Below are 21,545 nucleotides of genomic sequence, written 5' to 3' on the forward strand. Positions count from 1 at the left end.
AGGAAAATGTAGCTGGTCTGATTAGTAAGTTTGCGGACGACACAAAGGTTGGTGGAGTTGCGGATAGTGATGAGGATTGTCAGAGGATACAGCAGGATATAGGTCAGTTGGAGACTTGGGCGGAGAAATGGCAGATGGAGTTTAATCCGGACAAATGTGAGGTAATGCATTTTGGAAGGTCTAATGCAGGTGGGAAGTACACAGTAAATGGCAGAACCCTTAGGAGTACTGACAGGCAGACAGATCTGGGCATACAGGTCCACAGGTCACTGAAAGTGGCAACGCAGGTGGATAAGGTAGTCAAGAAGGCATACGGCATGCTTGTCTTCATCGGTCGGGGCATAGAGTACAAAAATTGGCAAGTCATGCTGCAGCTGTACAGAACTTTAGTTAGGCCACGCTTAGAATATTGCGTGCAATTCTGGTCGCCACACTACCAGAAGGACGTGGAGGCTTTGGAGAGGGTACAGAAGAGGTTTACCAGGATGTTGCCTGGTCTGGAGGGCATTAGCCATGAGGAGAGGTTGGATAAACTCAGATTGTTTTCACTGGAACGACAGAGGTGGAGGGGCGACATGATAGAGGTTTACAAAGTTATGAGCGGCATGGACAGAGTGGATAGTCAGAAGCTTTTTCCCAGGGTGGAAGAGTCAGTTACCAGGGGACATAGGTTTAAGGTGAGAGGGGCAAAGTTTAGAGGGGATGTGCGAGGTAAGTTCTTTACACAGAGGGTGGTGAGTGCCTGGAACTTGTTGTCGGGGGAGGCGGTGGAAGCAGATACGATAGCGACGTTTAAGAGGCATCTTGACAAATACATGAATAGGATGGGAATAGAGGGACAGTCCCCGGAAGCGCAGAAGCTTTTAGTTTAGGCAGGCATCGAGATCGGCGCAGGCTTGGAGGGCCAAATGGCCTGTTCCTGTGCTGTTCTTTGTTCTTGATCAAATAGCAAGGCACAGCTCCTCCTGAGTCATCCAAAACTTACTGCCACTCCACGCATTCTGCTCCAGTACCAGGAGCGTCTCGGTGGGTAGCACTTTTGCATCTGAGTCAGAAGGTAGTGAGTTCAAGCCCCACTCTGGAGACTTGAACATGTAACCTGCACTGGTAAAGGTGATGTCCTTTGGATGGGAGGATAAACTGAGTCCCTGACTGCCCTCTCAGGTGGGTGTTAAAGATCCCACGACGCTATTGAAAGAAAAGCAGGGGAGTTCTCCCAGTGTCCTGCCCAATAATTATTCTTCAGCTAACATAACTAACAGTAACCAGACTTCAAAAATATTTCAATGCCTATGAAACACTTTGGGACTTCCTAAGATCATGAAAGGCACCACACAAGTGCAAGTTCATTCATTTGTCATAAATCCACCACTTTCTGGTTAAAGTAGAGAAATCGGAATTGCTGATCAATATTGCCGCTCCTAAGGTGCAGTATTTATGCTCCCCTATAGAGTTGGTGATGATCTCAAATATAGAGTTTGTTTTAGTTATACCCCTTCAAATATAGATCAGATGGTAAGAACATGAAAACAACTTACTGGATCCTGCTCCAGAAGTAACAGGCTCACAACCACGATCTTTATGTCACTTCCAATGGTGCCATCTTTGAAAAGGCTTGAAACCTGTTGGGAAAAAGTCAGTGCATCACTGCCTAGAATTACATAGAAATTACAGCACAGAAAACGGCCATTCAGCCTGGGAGTTGGGGGAAAACTCTCCAATGGCTGGAATCATACCTCGCACAAAGGAACATGGGATGGAATTTTATGCTCTCTCCTGCAGTGGGTTTGGAGGCGGGGAGAGCATAGAATCGGGTGGGGTGGTGGAGGGGGGACCCCGCCACCATCCCTGCTGCGCCGAAATGTAGTCCGGGGCAGAAAGGCCTGTGAAGGGCCTTCCCGCCCTGCTGCTAATTGAGGCCCTTAACTGGGTAATTAATCCCCAATTAAGGGCTGCTTCCCAGCTGTGGGCTGGGACTGGGGGTGTCCCTTGTTCAAAGGCACTTTGTGCCTGAACAAAGCAGCCAGCATCGGGAAGAAGGGGGGCCACTGAGAGCCCCCTACCCCCACACCGTCCTTGCTGCTGACCTCCCCCTCCCCTGCTACCCCCACTCCACTATACCCCTCCCACCCTGACCGACCTTAAAGGGTAGGTAGAGTTATAACACAGTGGTGTTATCACTGGACTAGTAACCCAGAGACCCAGGGTATTTCTCTGGGGACATGGGTTCGAATCCCACCACAGCAGAAGGTGGAATTTGAAATTAATTAATAAATCTGGAATTAAAAGCTTGTCTAATGATGGCCATGAAACCATTATCGATTGTTGTAAAAACCCATCTGGTTCACTAATGTCCTTTAGGGAAGGAAATCTGCTGTCCTTACCTGGTCTGGCCTACATGTGACTCCAGACCCACAGCAAGGTGGTTAACTCTTACATGCCCTCTGAAATGGTCCAGCAAGCCACTCAGTTATACCTAACTGCTACGAAGTCAATAAAAAGGAATGAAACCGGACGGACCACCCGGCATCGACCGAGGCAACAGAAACAACAACGGCAAACCCAGCCCTGTCGACCCTGCAAAGTCCTCCTTACTAACATCTGGGGGCTTGTGCCAAAGTTGGGAGAGCTGTCCCACAGACTAGTCAAGCAACAGCCTGATATAGTCATACTCATGGAATCATACCTTACAGACAATGTCCCGGACACTGCCTCACCATCCCCGGGTATGTGCTGTCCCACCAGCAGGACAGACCCACCAGAGGTGGTGGCACAGTGATACACAGTAGGGAGGGAGTTGCCCTGGGAGTCCTCAACATCGACTCTGGACCCCATGAAGACTCACAGCATCAAGTCAAACATGGGCAAGGAAACCTCCTACTGATTACCACCTACCGCCCTCCCTCAGCTGATGAGTCAGTACTCCTCCATGTTGAACAGCACTTGGAGGAAGCACTGAGGGTGGCAAGGGCACAAAATGTACGCTGGGTGGGGGACTTCAATGTCCATCACCAAGAGTAGCTCGGTAGCACCACTACTGACCGAGCTGGCCGAGTCCTAAAGGACATAGCTGCTAGACTGTGTCTGCGGTGGATGGTGGGGGAACCAACATGAGGGAAAAACATACTTGACCTCGTCCTCACCAATCTGCCTGCCGCAGATGCTTCTGTCCATGACTGTATTGGTAGGCGTGACCACCGCATAGTCCTTGTGGAGATGAAGTCCCTCCTTCACATTGAGGATACCGTCCATCGTGTTGTGTGACACTATCGCCGGGCTAAATGGGATAGATTTCGAACAGATCTAGCAATACAAAACTGGGCATCCATGAGACGCTGTGGGCCATCAGCAGCAGCAGAATTGTACTCAACCACAATCTGTAACCTCATGGCCCAGCATATCCCCCACTGTACCATTACCATCAAGCCAGGAGAACAACCCTGGTTCAATGAAGAGTGCAGGAGGGCATGCCAGGAGCAGCACCAGGCATACCTCATAATTAGGTGTCAACCTGGTGAAGCTACAACACAGGACTATCTGCGTGCCAAACTGCGTAAGCAGCATGCGACAGACAGAGCTAAGCGATCCCATAACCAACGGATCAGATCTAAGCTCTGCAGTCCTGCCACATCCAGCCGTGAATGGTGGTGGACAATTAAACAACTAACTGGAGGAGGTGGCTCCAAAAATATCCCCATCCTCAATAATGGGGGGGCCCAGCACATCAGTGCGAAAGATAAGGCAGAAGCATTTGCAAAAATCTTCAGCCAGAAGTGCCGAGTTGATGATCCATCTCGGCCTCCTCCTGAAGTCCCCAGCATCACAGATGCCAGACTTCAGCCAATTCGATTCACTCCGCGTGATATCAAGAAGCGACTGAAGTCACTGGATACTGCAAAAGCTATGGGCCCTGACAATATTCCGGCAATAGTACTGAAGACCTGTGCTCCAGAACTTGCTGCGCCCCTAGCCAAGCTGTTCCAGTACAGCTACAACACTGGCATCTACCCTGCAATGTGGAAAATTGCCCAGGTATGTCCTGTACACAATAAAGCAGGACAAGGCCAACCCGGCCAATTACCGCCACATCAGCCTACTCTCAATCATCAGTAAAGTGATGGAAGATGTCATCAACAGTGCCATCAAGCGATACTTGCTTTGCAATAACCTGCTCAGTGACACTCAGTTTGGGTTCCGCCAGGCCCACACAGCTCCTGACCTCATTACAACCTTGGTTCAAACATGGACAAAAGAGCTGAACTCGAGGTGAGTTGAGAGTGACTGCCCTTGACATCAAGGCAGCATTTGACCGAGTATGGCATCAAGGAGCCCTAGCAAAACCGAGGTCAATGGTAATCAGGGGGAAAACCCTCCGATGGCTGGAGTCATACCTAGCGCAAAGGAAGATGGTTGTGGTAGTTGGAGGTCAATCATCTGAGCTCCAGGACATCACTGCAGGAGTTCCTCAGGGTAATGTCCTAGGCCCACCATCTTCAGCTGCTTCATCAATGACCTTCCTTCAATCATAAGGTCAGAAGTGGGGATGTTCATTGATGATTGCCCAATGTTCAGCACCATTCACTACCACTCAGATACTGAAGGCGTCCGTGCAGAAATGCAGCAAGACCTGGACAATATCCAGGCTTGGGCTTTTAAGTGGTAAGTAACATTCGTGCCACACAAGTGCCAGGCAATGACCATCTCCAACAAGAGAGAATATAACCATCTCCCTTGACATTCAATGGTATTACCATCGCTGAATCCCCCACTATCAACATCCTAGGGGCTACCATTGACCAGAAACTGAACTGGAGTAGCCATATAAATACCGTGGCTACAAGAGCAGGTCAGAGGCTAGGAATCCTGAGGCAAGTAACTCACCTCCTGACTCCCCAAAGCCAGTCCACCATCTACAAGGTACAAGTCAGGAGTGTGATGGGATACTCTCCACTTGCCTGGATGGGTGCAGCTCCAACAGCACTCAAGAAGCTCGACACCATTCAGGACAAAGCAGCCCACTTGATTGGCGCCCCATCAACAAGCATTCACTCCCTCCACCACCGACGCATAGTGGCAGCTGAACTCCCTTTCTAACAGCACTGTGGGTATACCTACCCCAAATGGACTGCAGCGGTTCAAGAAGGCAGCTCACCACCACCTTCTCAAGGGCAATTAGGGATGGGCAATAAATGCTGGCCTGGCCAGGGACGCCCACATCCCATGAATGAATAAAAAAAAAACCGTGGTTCCAGTGCCGCTCCTCGGTGTTTGGTTGCTGCAGGGACACTGGAGCCATTTGCAGTGACCTTAACAGTGCCCTAGCAGTATCGGCCTGCAGACTCTACATTTACGTAATCTAGAACAACGCAATTTGCTTCAAGGATGCTGCAGGCCTTGGCAATAAAACACCTGAAGCCTTCAATGTGTTACTGCCTTGTAAGGCATGCCAAGCTATATCTGGCTCTTTCCCAGTGATATCCAATTTACTTATGACTCACCTGTTCCTCTGCATGTGCGACCTCAGCTCAGTGTGCTTCCATTCATTACCTGCTTCATTGTGATGTATTGTACTGAACTAGAAATGAGTGTTGCTCCTCGCCTCCTGTTTTCATAGAATGGTTAAAAGAACAAAAGGCGGCCATTTGGTCTGTCGTGTCTATGCCAGCTCTCCGCAAGAGCAAATCACCTAGTCCCGCTTCCACACTTTTTCCCTGTAGTCTTGCAAGTCGTTTCTCTTCAGATAATTATCCAGTTCTCTTTTGAATACCTTGATTGAATCTTCCGCCACAGGTGAAAGGGACCCTCCAAAAATAGAGCTCTTCAGAATGAATGACCCACTAGTTTTTCCCAATTTCTTCCAGTGGCCAAGTGCCAGATCTCAAGTTGGGAACTGGCCACTATGGCACAATCGAAACCATGAGCTTACCCTGTGAGGAATAACAGATCCGCACCCCATTAAAACTCTAAAACCATAGCATGCTGCAAACACCCTCAAGAAAGTCGTTGGCTGGGATTGTGACCCTTGACAACAAGTTAAGGAGCAACATTCCCTTGTAGGTGATCATACATTAATTTCTGATACTGAAAGAAAAAAGACATAAAGGAACATGGCTTACCATGTTCATAACGGTGAGGATGTAGGTGGTGATGTTCTCCCTGCCGTGCTTCTCCAGCATCTTCTTGTCTGCCACCACCAGAGTTTCGACAGTCAGTCCCTTTCTTTTTCGGGAATCCAGGATGGAGCGTTTCAATCTGCCCTTGGGGCTGTATTCATCGGACAAGATGTGGATATCGTCTACCGGAGGTTGAGGCATGTCTAAGGCAGGATTTTGGCAGAGAAAGAAGCAGAGGACATACAGTTCCAGAGAGAAGCCAAAAGTGCATTTTACTGCTTTCCCCACCACACATTTGTGAAAAACAGAAAATTCCTACATTACGAACGAGGACAACAAAACAAAACCTTGAGGCAATCTTCGACCTACAGTACTGATCAACTGTTAGGAGAATAAAATAAACTTTAATCTCCCACCTTGCATTAGAAGCCCGAGTATTCATCTACAACAACTTGCATTCATATAGCGCCTTTAATGTAGCAAAGCCCCCCCAAAGCGCTTATCAAGCCTGTTATCAATAGAAACAACTTTGACACTAAGCCACAGAAGACATCAGGACAGATGACCAAAAGCTTGATCAAACAAGTAACTTTTGGGGAGCATTTTAAAGGATGAGCAAGAGGTAGAGAGGTACAGAGGTTGAGGGAGGGACTTTCAGAATTAAGGGTGAAGGTAGCTGAAAGCCTGAGTGCCAATGGTGGAACAATTAAAATTGGGGATGCACAAGAGGCCAGAATTGGAGCACCACAGAGATCTAAGGCTTGTAGGGCTGGAGAAAGATACAGAGATAGTGATGGGGAGAGGTCATGAAAGGATTTGAAATCAAGGATGGGGATTTTAAAATTGAGGCATTGTCAGAAGGGGAACCAGTGTAGTTCAGCGAGTTCAGGGGTGACGGGTGATTGAGACTTGCTGTGTGTTAAGATATTTGCAGCAAAGTTTTGGATGAACACAAGTTTATCTACCACTTGTAATCTCCACAGTGACCCAGCAATTCCAGGCTTCAAGCCCACCAGGGAGCCATAAAGTGCAGCAGTGATCAGCTCAATATGGCCAAGTGATGATCAGAGTCATTTTGACAGATACTAACTCAGGAGGGACTAGTAACTTCAGGACCAAGTGCGCAGCTGCCAGCTCTCATCTGGTCAGTACTGAATTAGACAATCTGACCTGGGGTAGTGATGGAATTTATAGCTGACCTCAGTGTCATAGAGCTTGGGGAAAAGAAATGGCTAGGTCAATTTTGGCTGCCACCCAGACATACTCCCCCACCATGACACCTTCTGTATGCGGCTATCGGGGGCAGATAAATTTGCAAACACTTGTATTTATGTTGCACCATTAGTGTAGATAAATGTCTCAAAGTGTTTCACAGAAGCGGGACCAAAAAAAAAACATGGGCACCTAGCCAAAGAGGGAGCTTTTAGGAAAGGTGACCAGTTGAGGAAGTTTTGCAGGAGTCTTGTGTTGTATGACTGCCTTTAAGATTGATGTTCTTTTAAGATCTTAGTATGTTAATGACCCATGTACCAGGATGTAGTCATGTGATTACAAGCCTGACTCACTGTCCAACTGTAACACTAAGAGTAAGGTTCTGTAAATAGTTAGTTCTGTACTTGTATATACTTGTGAGCTGTTAATAAACCTGTTTGAGATCTTCAACCAACTGGATTCCATCTTATTTATGTTGCATCAGACAACATATAAAGAACTCACTACATCTTGAGGAGCAGAGGGAGGTGGAAGGAATTTCAAGGGTGAGGCCTAGGCAGCTCAAGGGATGGCCACCCGACATGGTGCAAAGGGAGGTGGGGGTTGGGGACAGTGGGGGGAATATACAAAATACCAGATTCAGAAGAACCAAGGTTTCTGAGGTGGGGGGGTGTGGTTTATAGGGTTGGAGGAAGTTAGGGAGATAGAGAGGCAAAAATCAGCTGCCAATCACACGTGAAAAATAACTTGTTTGTGGTATGAGAGAACTGACAGTATCTATGGGACCATCGTTCAGCAAAAATCAAAGTGCTCAGTGGAAAAGAGATGAAACTGGATTTTTTTTTTGAAGGAGAGAGATTATGGTATTTGCTGACTACGCTAAGCACTAGTGCTGTTTATCCAGTGCTAAATACTTCTCTCTGAGTGACAGGTTTCCCCGAGTTACCTCTACCTTCCTATAATAAGGCCTCACCAGAAAAAAAAAGCCTGAGGAAATACTTATGGGAATAAATTTCTTGGCAACAGAAAGGCAAATCAAGCCCCAGGAGCAACAACAGGAGATCAAGCTACATTTCCCAGCAAGATGAATGGTGTGTTTAAAACGCACAGGGATGTCAGTGACCAAATTTCCTACGCTATCCTACCCGCCCCCCATCATTCCACTACCCCCCACCCTAAACCTTCGAAAAGGTATTACAACCTGCAAAACAGAGCGAGGAAAATCTAGAGCAGAGATATCAGATCTGTGCAAACCTGTGTGGGAGACAGGGATACAGGATCTGACAGACAGCGCACTGATTATCCAGGAAAGGAGGGATTGACAGGCCTAATGCGGCCACCATGCAAGAAGCCACAGCACTGTTAAAAAGACAGGCAGTCCCCTGTAACTCGATGCCCATTAAACACAAAGTGTGTTCTTCGACAATTAGCCAAAGGCACCTGAATGCATTGCAGCTGAAGGCAGTAGAAGTGGTTCCCTCATTGGCAGCCGCACACTGAGATATTGCAGCCCTGACTCACTGTGTCCTCGACTCAACATGTCCCCATGCCTGGAGCTGCTTTAGCACACCGTGACATTTCCCAGCTGCCCAATGAAAACGCATATGCTCCCCATCCCACCTGCCATTTTAGAGGCGAAGGCACCCAGTTTGAGCCTGAATGTTTAGGCCAAAGAGTGCCATTGGGACAATGGAATGTCCTACCGGACACAGTGAGGAAAGCAGAATCATAATCAGCTTTCGAAAGGAAGGTGGATAAATATCTGTAAAAAGATAAATTTTAACAAGGCCTATGAGGAAAGGGCAGAAAAAGCAATTTTCTAAGATTAAAAAGCTGTGGCATTGCACCCGTGACAGTTTACTGGATAACAATCAGTCTGCACTGTCCTGGTAACAAAACTGAACAAGGTCCAAACAACTCACTTCTGTTATATTTTAACACGAGGACAGTATGCAGAAGAAAACGGACCCAGAATTTTCTACCGAAATAATGGCCAGTTTAGCAATACTGTGTTATTAAAGTGTAAATTAGACAGCAACTTGTGGCGAGGAAGTGATACCCTGGGAATTGTTCATCAAAGGCCTCAGATGCTCCATCGGCTTCACTGTGCCATTAGCAGCTCACACTGCCAACAAATTGCAGGGCAAAAGTGTTTTTGAGTTAAAGGGTGAGGGAAGAAGTTTAATTAACGGGAGACGCTGAGAGATTCCAGCTCCAGCTAAATCTGGGCCATTTTATGGACAGAACAAGTGTTTGTACAAGAACAGTGCCGACCTTCATGTCTACACATGTACAAAAGTTATGTTTAAACGGTTTTATTTTTGTTGACTAAACAATAGTAATAAGTGCTGAAAAAGGTTCCTTACATACATTTCTTTCGCCGCCCACAGTAGTGTTGCTTTTGGTCTCTCTTGTGGTGCTGCTGCGTTTGATGTTGGTGACGATGAGAGCGGTGATGGTGGAGATGATGATGTCCGTTACTCACTGGATGCTGCTGCACTCTGTGCTCCACCGATCGCTTGAACAGTGCATGAGGTCGATAGCCAGCAGGTGAGGTGTAGTTGTGTCTCAGTGCCAGGTGATGAGGTAATGGAGTTATAAGGTATTCATTTTCTTGGCTCCGTATTAAACCTGACTGGAAGACAAATGGGGTTTTTTTTTTCATTTGTTAAAACACACGGAAGGCTGCCAGGTGGTGCCTTAAATCTCAAACATGCTGAGGGCCGTACATTAGCAGTTGGGGCTGCTGAGTGACTTCATGTAGGTCCTTGTTCGAGCAGGTCGGCAGCGTCAACTCAAGAGTCTCAATAAAGTCCGCTAAAGTGCAGGTGTTCAAGGCATTTAAAACAAAACAACCCTCATGTTTAAATGCTCAGTAGGGGCTGTGGTGGGTGGTGGGAAAGGAGTGAGTGGCCACAGAGACCAATAAACATTTCCACAGTTTGGGAGCTGTGTGACGCTTTTTTAAAAAATACGTAGTTATTCTTGGGATGTGGGCATCACTGGCAAGGCTGGCATTTATTTCCCATCGCGACTTGCTCTTGAGAAGGAGGTAGTGGGGCTTCTACCTGAACTACTGCAGTCCACACGGAGAATGTGCTCCCAACTGTTAGGTAGGGAGTCCCACAATTTTGACCCTACGACGATGAAGGAACAGACAATATAAGTCCAAGTCAGGATGGCGACTTGGGGGTATAACGTGGAGGTGGTGGCGTTCCCATGCACCAGCTGTCCTTCTAGATGATAGAGATTGTGGGTTTGGAAGGTGCTGTCAAAGAAGCCTTGGTGAGTTGCTGCAGTGTATCCTGTAGATGGTACATACTGTGGCCACTGTGCACCAGTGGTGGAGGGAGTGAATGTTTAAGGTGGTGGATGGCTGACACGGAGTATATCACTATTGTACTGCAACCTTTTAAATAAAGGATAAAATAGTGTTCAGAGCACACAATGAAAGTGAAAAGAAAAGCTGGGTAGTGTGCACTTAATTCTGGAAAGTGGGACAACTTTTCATTCAACGAGTGCTGCTCAGATGTGAAATTACCTTTTTTTTTTAGGAAAATAGGAGCAGCAGCAGGCCAATATGCCCCTTGAGCCTATTCTGCCATTCAAGAGTTCGTGGCTGATCTGCTTTCTAACTCCATCTACCTGCCTTCGCCCCACTTTGCCAAGTTATGAACCATACAGAGCAGAAAGGTCCTTGGCTCATTCTCTGATGTGCGTTCAGTTAGTAGATCTCAGTTATAGGAGCACTAGGGCTATCTCTCTGCCCTTGGACAGGATGCACACCAATGCCGCTCACTCATCACCCACTGTGCTCACTGGTCTACATTTACTCCCGGACCAGCAATGTCTCATCCCTGTGTTCAAATCCTGACATGGTCTTGCCCCTCCCTATCTCTAACTTCCTTCAGCCCTACAATCCTCCAAGAACTTCATGTTTCTCCAATTCTGGTCCCTTTTGTATCCCGATTTCTTTTGTCCAACCAATGGCAGCCATGCCTTCAGCTATCTGGCCCTTAGAGGTGAAATTCTCTCCCTAAATCTCTCAACTTCTCTCTTCTCCTTGAAGATGCTCTTTAAAAGCTAACGACTTGACCAAACCTTTGGTCACCTATCCTAATAATCTATGGCACTGGCTCAGCGTCAAATTTTGTTTGATAACATTCTGGGTGAAGTGCTTTGGGACAGTTTACTATGTCAGAGGTGCTATATAATTGAAAGTTGTTTTTCTTGGTCCTGGTGGAAATGGGTGCACATGGACAATTGCTGAGGACAGCAACAGGTTTGGCCTAGGCGTCCTCCTCCCTGGCACCCACCATCAAGGCCCAGAGATCATGAATGGTTGGTCACTCAGGCGAGATATCAGCAGGTGCCCAGTGCTCAAGTGAGTTGGTCAATGCCTTCAGGAAAGAGGAGAATATATGAGTGGAAAAGTAACTGGGGAGGTTGCTGTGACGCAGATGTCATTTAAAAAACAGAACTCGCAATTTCAACATGTATGAAAGGTGCTTCACAGAGATGCATGGTAAAACAGATGCCAGGCCAACAGGTTTAAGCCAATACAATTAGGAGACATCACCAAATGTTTGACCACGAGTTGGGATTTGACTAAAAGGAGAACAAAGAGGAGAAGCAGAGATGGTTACAGAAAGAATTTCAGAGCTTGTGCCCTGGCAGCTAAATCCAATGGTGAGCAAATAAACGGAAATGCAAAAGAGGTCAGAGGAATGGAGAGGTTGGAGACAGTCAGTGGGCTGTAGGAGGTTACAGAGTTAGGGAGAGTGAGGCCATGGTGCAATTTAAGCATAAAACTCAGCTATATATTTATATTTTTCTCTCCCATCTTCTGAAGCCACCATCTCATGTTCCATGCATGCTACGAGTATTCCACTACCTTTCTTAATAAGTAAGCCAAAACAATGGGGGAAATTTTATGGAAGTGATGGGGAGGGGTCTCGGCCACCAGCTGGAGAGCCAGCGAGAGACCGGCATCGCCTCCTTTGAGGAAGGCCTGCCATATCATGAGCCAATCAGGCACTTGAGAGGCCGCTGGCAGGCCCTTCCCGGGATCAGCACCCCAGTAATGAAGAATCCTACCCGCCGAGAGCTGTCAGCTAATCAGAGGCTGGTAGCTCTTTTGCTTGGCAGTGCCACCGGGGAGGCGGTGACTGCTGCCAGAACGACACCCACCAGAGGCCCAGGATCGCAGAGCAACCCAGGCCACAGGTAAGTGATGGTGGGATGGGTTTCTGGGGTGGGGGGTCATGGGAGAGGCGGCTATGGGGGGGGGGGGGGGGGGGGTCAGCAGCAAGGATGGGGGGTGGCTCTCAATGGACAGCCTCCCCCACCTTTCCAAGGGGGTCTCGTAATCAGGCACTGAATGCCTTTGAACAAGAGACACCCCCCAGCTGGGAAGCCACAAGCAACCCCACACAGTTTGCTTGTTGTGTTCCCCGTGTGGCGACAGGCCCTCCTACTGCTGGGTTAACACCAGTGACAGTGGGAAGAGGCCGTTAATTGGGAATTCATTGCCCCTTATGTGCCTCAATTGGCGGCATGGTGGGAAGGCCATCTCCACCTGCCACCATCCCTGCCAATTAAATGCCCTCCTTGCCTCCAAACTCACTACGGGGGAACAGCATAAAATACTGCCCAATGAGTGCCAGCACAAATTCAACTGTGTTACATATCACAGCTGAGCCTGGTCCTGCCCTCATCTAACCTCTGTAATTGTTCCTATTTCCCCAACAGAGGTCACTGGGCAACAGTCAGAAACATGAACTCTGGCCAATCTCCCCTTCCCAAAAGTGTCACAAGATCAGAAGTTAATTACAGATTAGGTAGGTCATCGATTCATCCAGAAGAACAGTAAAGTTTCTTCTATTGTAGCTTCCAACTGGTTCTTATATTCTTCCAAGGTTTCTGCCTCCTCTACTTTATCCAAGAGTCCATTCCATATGTTGAGCAATATTCGTGAAGCTCTTCCTTATATCAGTCCTAAATTTCCTTTTTACTAGTTTGCACTCGCTTCCCTATGTTATACTCTTGCAATGTGGTTTAAGATCATTTTGCAGATTTTCTATTTCCAAGTCATTCGCTATCTTATATCTTAGAACCTCACAAGAACACCACAGGAGAAGACTTGGTGGGAAATAAATTGCCTGAACTCGCAGCAAGATCAAGAAGTTCTAAAAAGGTTGATTGATGATAGAGAATCAACGATAGAAAAGTAAATTGTTACTTTCTATTTTCAAATTATAGTGATTGCTTGAGAAACTATTGGTTTCGTGTCTATCTAATTAAAAATAAAACAGTATGTTTGTGTGTGTTCACATCACACTTCATATATCTTACCTTCATCAACCTTAATTATAGGCAAATTTATTCTCGGCAAACATTTTCCAGCTGACTTGCTCACGTGCAAAATTTCTTCCAGAAATCTTGAGTTTTGAAAAAGCCAGTCATGTAGATGATTGAAAGAAGCTCCCACAAGTGGTCAAAATGTAACAACTTCAGCATGACAACCCCCTGCATCTCATTAGTGCCTGTGTTACAGGTGCCACCATCATGTTGGCATAGGCAGCTTTGCAAGCTTTCTATGTGGTCACCTAAAATAGGCATTGGCTCCCTATATATGTAAATGAGCATCCTAACGAACGTTTTATGCCCCCTTGAAGAAACAGCTCGCAAACCAGCGGAGTGGGTCCTGGGCCTGCTCTGCCTCGGATTCTTCAGCAGCGTCTACGGCCATCAATGAAATCTAAGCACTTTTGTTTGCAACAACAACAATTGTATTTATATAGCACCTTTAACCTAGTAACATGCTCCAAGGCACTTCACAGGATCAGCCAATTTTGACTCTGAGAACTGAACAAAGAAACCATGAAGTTGATCAATCCCTAGCCACGCCTGACGTTAAACTTCGTAAATGAGCTTGGATCAACTCTTGTCCCTTATAGATGGCCTAAGATTAATGTGCCTACTCGGTGGATAGAGAAAGAAAATTACCAAACTCTTAAAGTAACAATGACCCTTTTTAAAGATGTGTGACGATTGTACATAGGGCGGCACAGTGGCGCAGTGGTTAGCACCGCAGCCTCACAGCTCCAGCGACCCGGATTCAATTCTGGGTACTGCCTGTGCGGAGTTTGCAAGTTCTCCCTGTGACCACATGGGTTTCCGCCGGGTGCTCCGGTTTCCTCCCACAACCAAAGACTTGCAGGTTGATAGGTAAATTGCCCATTGTAAATTGCCCCTAGTGTAGGTAGGTGGTAGAAGGATGGTGGGGACGTGGTAAAGAATATTGGATTGATGTAGGATTAGTATAAATGGGTGGTTGTTGGTCAGCACAGACTCAGCCTGTTTCAGTGCTCTGTGACTACATCAGTTATCCACATAAGGAAATATTAGGACAGGTGACCAGAAGCACAGTCAGGTAGGTTTTAAGGAGCGTCTTAAAGGTGGAGAAGTTTAGGGAGGAAACTTCAGAGTTTAGGTCATAGGCCACTGAAGGCACGGCTGCCAATGGAGGGGTGTTTAAAATCTAGGGTGCTCATGAGGCCAGAATTGGAGGAGCACAGGCACCTCTAAGGATTGTAGGGCTGGACAGCAATTGGGGGGTGGGGGGGGGGGGGGGGGGCTGGGGGAAGAGGACATGGTGGGATTTGAAAACAAGAATGAGAATTTTAAAATCAAGGTGTTGCTGGAAAGGAAACCAATCTAGGTCAGCGAGCACAGGGGTGATCACAGGACTTGGTGAGAGTGGGAAGCAGAAGTTTGGATGAGGTTAAATTTATATAGGGGGGACAATAGACAGTTGGCCTGGAGAGCATTGGAATAGTCAAATTTAGAGGTAACAAAGGTATGGTTGAGGATTTCAGCAGCTGATGAACTGAGGCAGTGTTGGCAATTGGCCATATTACTGAGGAGGAAGGTAGGTGGCCCTGGTAATGGAGTAATCGTTGCTATGGAGCCAGAATGAGCAGGAGTGTTCAGCCGACTCAGCAGTCACACCCACCCAACTCTGACCTCCCAGACTTAGCGCCAGGACATTATTGGTGAGGCAAGAGGCACAATTATCCAACGGCACACCAGGCTGGATTTAGTGGAACCAGTGGGGCTCCCAGCACCGGGCCGAAAAGGTGGTGGGAATCCTGCCTTGCTCATTTGGAGCCTTCCCGCCTCTGTTTAATGGCGCTCAGGCAATTAACTACAAAGAGGGAAGATGAGAATAGAATGGCAGTTCACATAAAAGGGAACCTACAAACCTTCTACCGGCATGTAAATAGTAAGTGTAAGAGATGGGGTGGTGCCTATTAGGGACAAAGAGGCTCAGAGGCTCAGGGGAAGGCTAGAATATTTAATGAGCACTTTGTATCAGTGTTTACTAAGAGGACGCTGACAAAGTATCAGTAGAACTGGAGAAGGTAAAGGGAATGGATGTAGTGAAAATTGATAGGCAGGAAGTACTGGAAATGCTGACTATGCTTAGAGTGGTTAAGTTGTCTGGTCCGGATGGGTTTGCATCCCAGGTTGCTAAGGAGAGTGGGGATGGGGATAGTGGAAGGACTTGCCATAATCTTCCAATCTTCCCTCGATATAGGGGAAGTGCCAGAGGATTGGAGAGTGGTAAATGTGAAACCGTTATTCAAAAAACGGGTGTAAGGACAGTCCTAGTAACTACAGGCTGGTCAGTTTAATATCAGTGGTGGTAAGGTTTTAGAAATAATAATCAGGGGAAAAAAAATCAACAGGCACTTAGAAAGGTTTGAGTTAATTAGGGAGAGTCAGTACAGATTTGTAAACGGCAGATGGTGCTTGACTAATCTCAATTAACTTTTTGATGACGCAACAAAGAAGGTTGATGAAGGGAATGTGGTGAATGCGGTCTATATGGATTTTAAGAAACCGTTTTGACAAAGTACCACAGAAAAGGATGGCTGCCAAAATTAAGGCTCATGGAATTAGGTGCGTGAGTATCAGCTTGGATAAAAAATTGGTATAAGGACAGAAAACAGCAAGTTGTGGTGAATGTTTTTATTCAGACTGGAGGATGGTAGACAGTGGTCTGTCCCAAGGGACCGCTGCTTTTTGACATATATAGATGTCTTGGATGTTAGAATACAGGGTAAAATTTCAAAATTTGCTAATGATACCAAACTTGGAAGAGTGGCAGACAGTGAGGAGGATATCAATTGACTGCAACAGGTCATAGATAGACTATCGGAAAGGGCAGACAAATACCAGATGGAATTTAATACAGAGAAGTGTAAGGTGATGCATTTTGGCAGAAGGGATAGGGAGAAGAAATATAGACTAAATGGCACAGTTCTAAAGAGTGTGCAAGAACAGAGGTTCATGTGCATAGATCACTGGAGGATCGTGTGCATAGATCATTGAAGGTGGCAGGACATATTGAGAGAGTGGTTAGTAAAGCATATGGGATCTTGGGCTTCATAAATAGAGGTATTGAGTACGAAAGCAGGGAAGTTATGCTGAACCTTTATAAAGCTATGGTTAAGCCACAACTAGAGTACTGCATCCAGTTCTGGTGACCACACTTTAGGAAGGATGAGAGGGTGCAGAGGAAATTGACCGAATGGTTCCAAGGATGAGGGATTTTAGTCACAAGGTTAGGTTGGAGAAGCTGAGATTGTTCTCCTTAGAGCAAAGGAAATTGAGGGGAGATTTGAGAGAGGTGTACAAGATTATGACAGGTTTAGATAGGGTAGACAAAGAAAAGCTGTTCCATTAGCTGATGGTACAAGGTCTAGGGGACACAGATTGAAAGTTTTGGGCAAGAGATACAAGGGGCTGCAAGGAAGAACTTTTTTACACAGCGAGTGATAATGACCTGGAAGTTGTTGCCTATGAGGGTGTAGGAAGTGGAGATGATGAATGATTTCAAAAGGAAATTGGTTGGGCACTTGAGAGAAATAAACTTGCAGGGCTACAGGGATAGAGTTGGGGAATGGGACTGACTGGATTGCTCTGCAGAGAGCTGGCATGAACTCAATGAGTCGAATGGCCTTCTTCTGTGCCATGATGACTCAAATCAGCTGAATTTTCCCAGCCCATTGGAGGCAGGCTGGGATGTGGGAAGGCTGGCAATATGGCAAGGGAAAGTGTTGGGAGGGGAGCCCACCTGCCTGGTGGCCAATTGAGCCACTGAAGTGGCAAATTAAGGGCCACTTCCCGCCTCTACATACATTTTTCCTGTGTCGGGAGGGTCCGTCACTGCATGGGGAGACCACCAGCGGATTCTGGGGCTGCGGGGGGGCCCTCCTTTATGGGCACTCCATAACCCCAGAGGGCGCCCCGGTTGCAACGTCTGTTCTCGTGCTAACAGGCCTGCCGATGCATCATGACCAATCTCCAGGTCCTGCCTGCCTGGTCCTAGTGTTCCCCAATCCAACTCATCTGTCTTGATGCGTGCCCCACCACTGAGGCACCCTCTCCCTGGAGCTGCAGCCTCAGCAATGGCCACCATGAGCAGAGTTGCCTCCCACTTTCAGCCCGAGTGACAGGACTTCCAGGTAAGTGGAATAATTCAGCCTGATGACTCTAATCGATGTAATATGCTGGCCATCAGATTCCTAATTTTCTGACAGTCGGAGAATTACACTAACAGTGGATTGGCTCCAAAAATCACAGCCACTTTGTTCAAGAAAATGACACCCAGATTGGCTGCCAAAATACACTTTCCCCTGACAGTGCCAACGAGTTAAAAGGTGCAGGTAATCAAGCTTTCAGTGTGCTTGTGCTCGTCGTAGCACTTGATTTGCCCTTATTCCAAAATGAACACGATTGTGCTGTACCTTGAAATAAACGCGCACTCATTGATTTTATATGTCACTCTAGAATTGGCCTTTATAGCCACTCCAGGAGCTGCTTCACAAACCACTGACCACCTCTAGGCGCTTATCCATTGTCTCTCGAGATAAGGAGGCCAAAGAAGAAGAAGATTTTATATAGCTATAAAGTGTCTCACCTATCCTGGCTTCACTCGTGAAAGTAGGACCTTCTACCCTTCACTAACACCACATGTTTCTTGAGTTCCTGCCAAAGTTCATTTTGGACGATGCACATTCCACCTCCGGTTCCAAAACAGTAGGCCACAGGCCTCTTGATGGTTGCTGCCAGTGCTATTTCTGTGGGACAACATAAATGCGCCTCTTCTGAGGGAAGGATCAACTGGTTGTCCTCCCTTTCTCTTTCTGTTTCAATGATAGATATTAAAGAGCTCACTGCGCCACCTGGACAGTAAAGGGCTACAGGCAGATTTCATGATAAAAAGGGATGTGAGCATAAGTATCCATTAAAGCTGTGATTCACAGTAGCAATCATTTGGCTTGATGTGCATAAGGACTGCAGCCAGGACTGCAAAGTGGTCGGCCTATCCCACACCCAGTAAGATCGCTTGGCAAAGGGAAGGCAACAGGCCCTCCACCTCCCACACCCCACCCCCCCCGCCTCCCACACCCCACCCCCCGTCGCGATTCTTCGTGCCCCTCTGCCTCAGCCCCGCCTCAAGGGGACCCATAAAATCCAACCTGTTGATTCGTGGGATGAAAGGGTTATATTATGAGGAAGGGCAGGTTGGGCCTATACTCATTGGAGTTTAGAAGAATGAGAGGTGATATTATTGAAACCTATAAGATTCTGAGGGGCTTGGCAGGGTAGATGCCAAGAGGATGTTTCCCCTCATGGAGGACGATAGAACTAGGGGGCACTGTTTCAAAATAAGGGGTCTCCCATTTAATATGGAGATGAGGAAGAATTTCTTCTCTCAGAGGGTCGTTAACCTTTGGAATTCTCTATCACAGCGAGCAGTGGAAGTTGGGTCATTGAAAATATCCAAGGCTGAGTTAGACAGATTTTTGATCTACACGGGGGTAAAAGGGTTGGGGGCAGGCCAGAAAGTGAAGTTAAAGGTCACAATCAGATCAGCCATGATCTGACTGCCAGAGGTGGCTCGAGGGGCCGAATGACCAACTCATGCTCCTATTTCTTATGTTATTACATGTTTTACAGCTCTCCAAGATCTTCAAAATTATGTTTAGCCTGACTGGTCATTTATTTTCTCCACAAACTTCTCTTCATCTAGCTCAATCAGCATATCCTTCTATTCCTTTCTCCCCACCCATATGCTCATCCAGCTTCCCCATAAATGCATCTATGTTATTCGTCTCAACAACTACTTGTGGTCGCACATTCCACATTCTGGCCAATTTCCAGGTAAATAAGTTCCTCCTGAATTCCCTATTGGATTTATTAGGGACTATCTTATAAAGACTTGCATTTATATAGCACCTTTCACAACCTCAGGACATTCCAAAGCAATTTACATCCAACGAAGTACTTTTAAAGTATAGTCACTGTTCCAATGTAGGCAACACAGCAGCCAATTTGCGCACAACAAGCTGGTACGAACAGCAATGTGATAACGGCCAGACTACCTGTATTTTAGTGATGTTTGGAGGATAAATATTGACCTGAACACTGGGGAGAATACCCCTACTCTTCTTCAAAATAGCGCCATGGGATCTTATACATCCACCTGAGAGAGCAGTCAGGGCCTTGATTTCCTTCGTTCCCTAGCTACCGATGCCATCCCTTTCCCTGGCAACAGTCTGAGATTAAGCCAGCTGTTTGCAACCTTGGTGTCACATTTGACCCCAAAGTAAGCTTCCGATCTCATGTTCGTGCCATCATTAAGACCACCTATTTCCAACTTCGTAACATCAGACTTCGCCTCATCTCAGCTCATCTGCTGCTGAAACCCTCATTCATGCCTTTGTTACCTCTAGACTTGACTATTTCAACGCACTCCCTGGCTGATCTCCATCATTCTACTCTCAGTAAACTTGAGGTCATCCAAAGCTCTGCTGCCCGTGTCTTAACTTGCACCAATTCCCTTTGCCCCATCACCCTTGTGCTCGCTGACCTACATTGGCTCCCGGTCAAGCAATGTCTTGATTTTAAAATTCTCATCTTTGTTTTCAAACCCCTCCATGGCCTCGCCCCTCCCTATTTCTGTGACTTCCTCCAGCCCATAACTCTCCAAGATATCTGTGCTCCTCTAATTCTGGCCTCTTATGCATTCATATAGCCACTATTGGTGGCTGCGCCTTCAGTTGCCTCGACCCCAAGCTCTGGAATACCCTCCCTGTACCTCTCTGCCTTGACACCTCTCTTTCCTCTTTTAAGACACTCCTTAAAGCTTAGCTCTTTGACCAAACTTTTGGTCATCTGACCTAATATCGCCTTATGTGGCTCATGTCATATTTTGTTTTATAATGTTTCTGTGAAGCGCTTTGAGACATTTTAGTATATTAAGTTTGCTGGATAAATATAAGTTGTTGTTGTTGTTTAAGGTCTCATTCAACAATTCAGCACCTCTCAGTAATGTACTGTGTCATGATAACTGGGTCATTTTCATATTGGTAGATGTTACTAGTGGGGTGCCACAAGGATCGGTGCTGGAGCCTCAACTATTTACAATCCACATTGATGACTCGGATGAAGGGACCGAATGTTAATAGCCAAATTTACGGATGATACAAAGATAGGGAGGAAAATAGTTGTGAGGAGGACACAGAGCATCAGCAGAGATACAGATGAGTTGTGAGTGGGCAAAAAATTTGGTAGATGGAGTATAATGCTAGAAAATGTGAGGTAGTCCACTTTGAAAGGAAGAATAGAAAAGCAGAATATTATTTACATGGAGAGAGACTGCAGAATGCTGTGGTACAGAGGGATCTGGGTGTCCTTGTACATGAATCACAAAACGTTAGCATGCAGGTACTGCAAGTAATTAGGAACGCAAATGGAATGTTGGCATTTATTGCAAGGGGGATGGAGTATCAAAGTAGGGAAGTCTTGCTACAACTGTACAGAGCATTAGTGAGAGTGGACCTGGAGTACTGTGTTCAGTTTTGGCCTCCTTACTTAAGAAGGGATATTCTTGCACTGGACGCAGTTCAGAGAAGGTTCACCAGGCTGATTCCTGGGATGAAGAGGTTGTCTTATGAGGAAAGGTCGAGCAGGTTGAGCATATATTTATTGGAGTTTAGAGGAATGAGAGGTGATCTTATTGAAAAGTATAAGATTCTAAGGGGACTTCACAAGGTAGATGCTGTGAGGATGTTTTCCCTCGTGGGGGAATCTAGAACTAGGGGGAACAGTTTCAGAATAAAGCGTCTCCCTTTAAAGATGGAG

General features: G+C 46.6%; 1 protein-coding gene across 1 annotated transcript in view; it reads right to left on the reverse strand.

Annotated features, from left to right (window-relative positions):
• adamts18 (ADAM metallopeptidase with thrombospondin type 1 motif, 18) overlaps positions 1-21,545 on the reverse strand; it is a 283,431-nt gene that overhangs the window by 186,180 nt on the left and 75,706 nt on the right. Inside the window, exons 2-4 of the mRNA XM_068049080.1 lie at positions 9,696-9,960; positions 6,117-6,316; positions 1,539-1,622 (exon numbers count right to left, since the gene is read on the reverse strand). Coding sequence (XP_067905181.1) covers positions 1,539-1,622; positions 6,117-6,316; positions 9,696-9,960 — 549 coding nt within the window. The remainder of the gene's footprint in view (positions 1-1,538; positions 1,623-6,116; positions 6,317-9,695; positions 9,961-21,545) is intronic.

The sequence above is a fragment of the Heterodontus francisci genome, chromosome 17 (genome assembly GCF_036365525.1).
Source record: "Heterodontus francisci isolate sHetFra1 chromosome 17, sHetFra1.hap1, whole genome shotgun sequence".
NCBI classification, from domain to species: Eukaryota; Metazoa; Chordata; class Chondrichthyes; order Heterodontiformes; family Heterodontidae; genus Heterodontus; species Heterodontus francisci.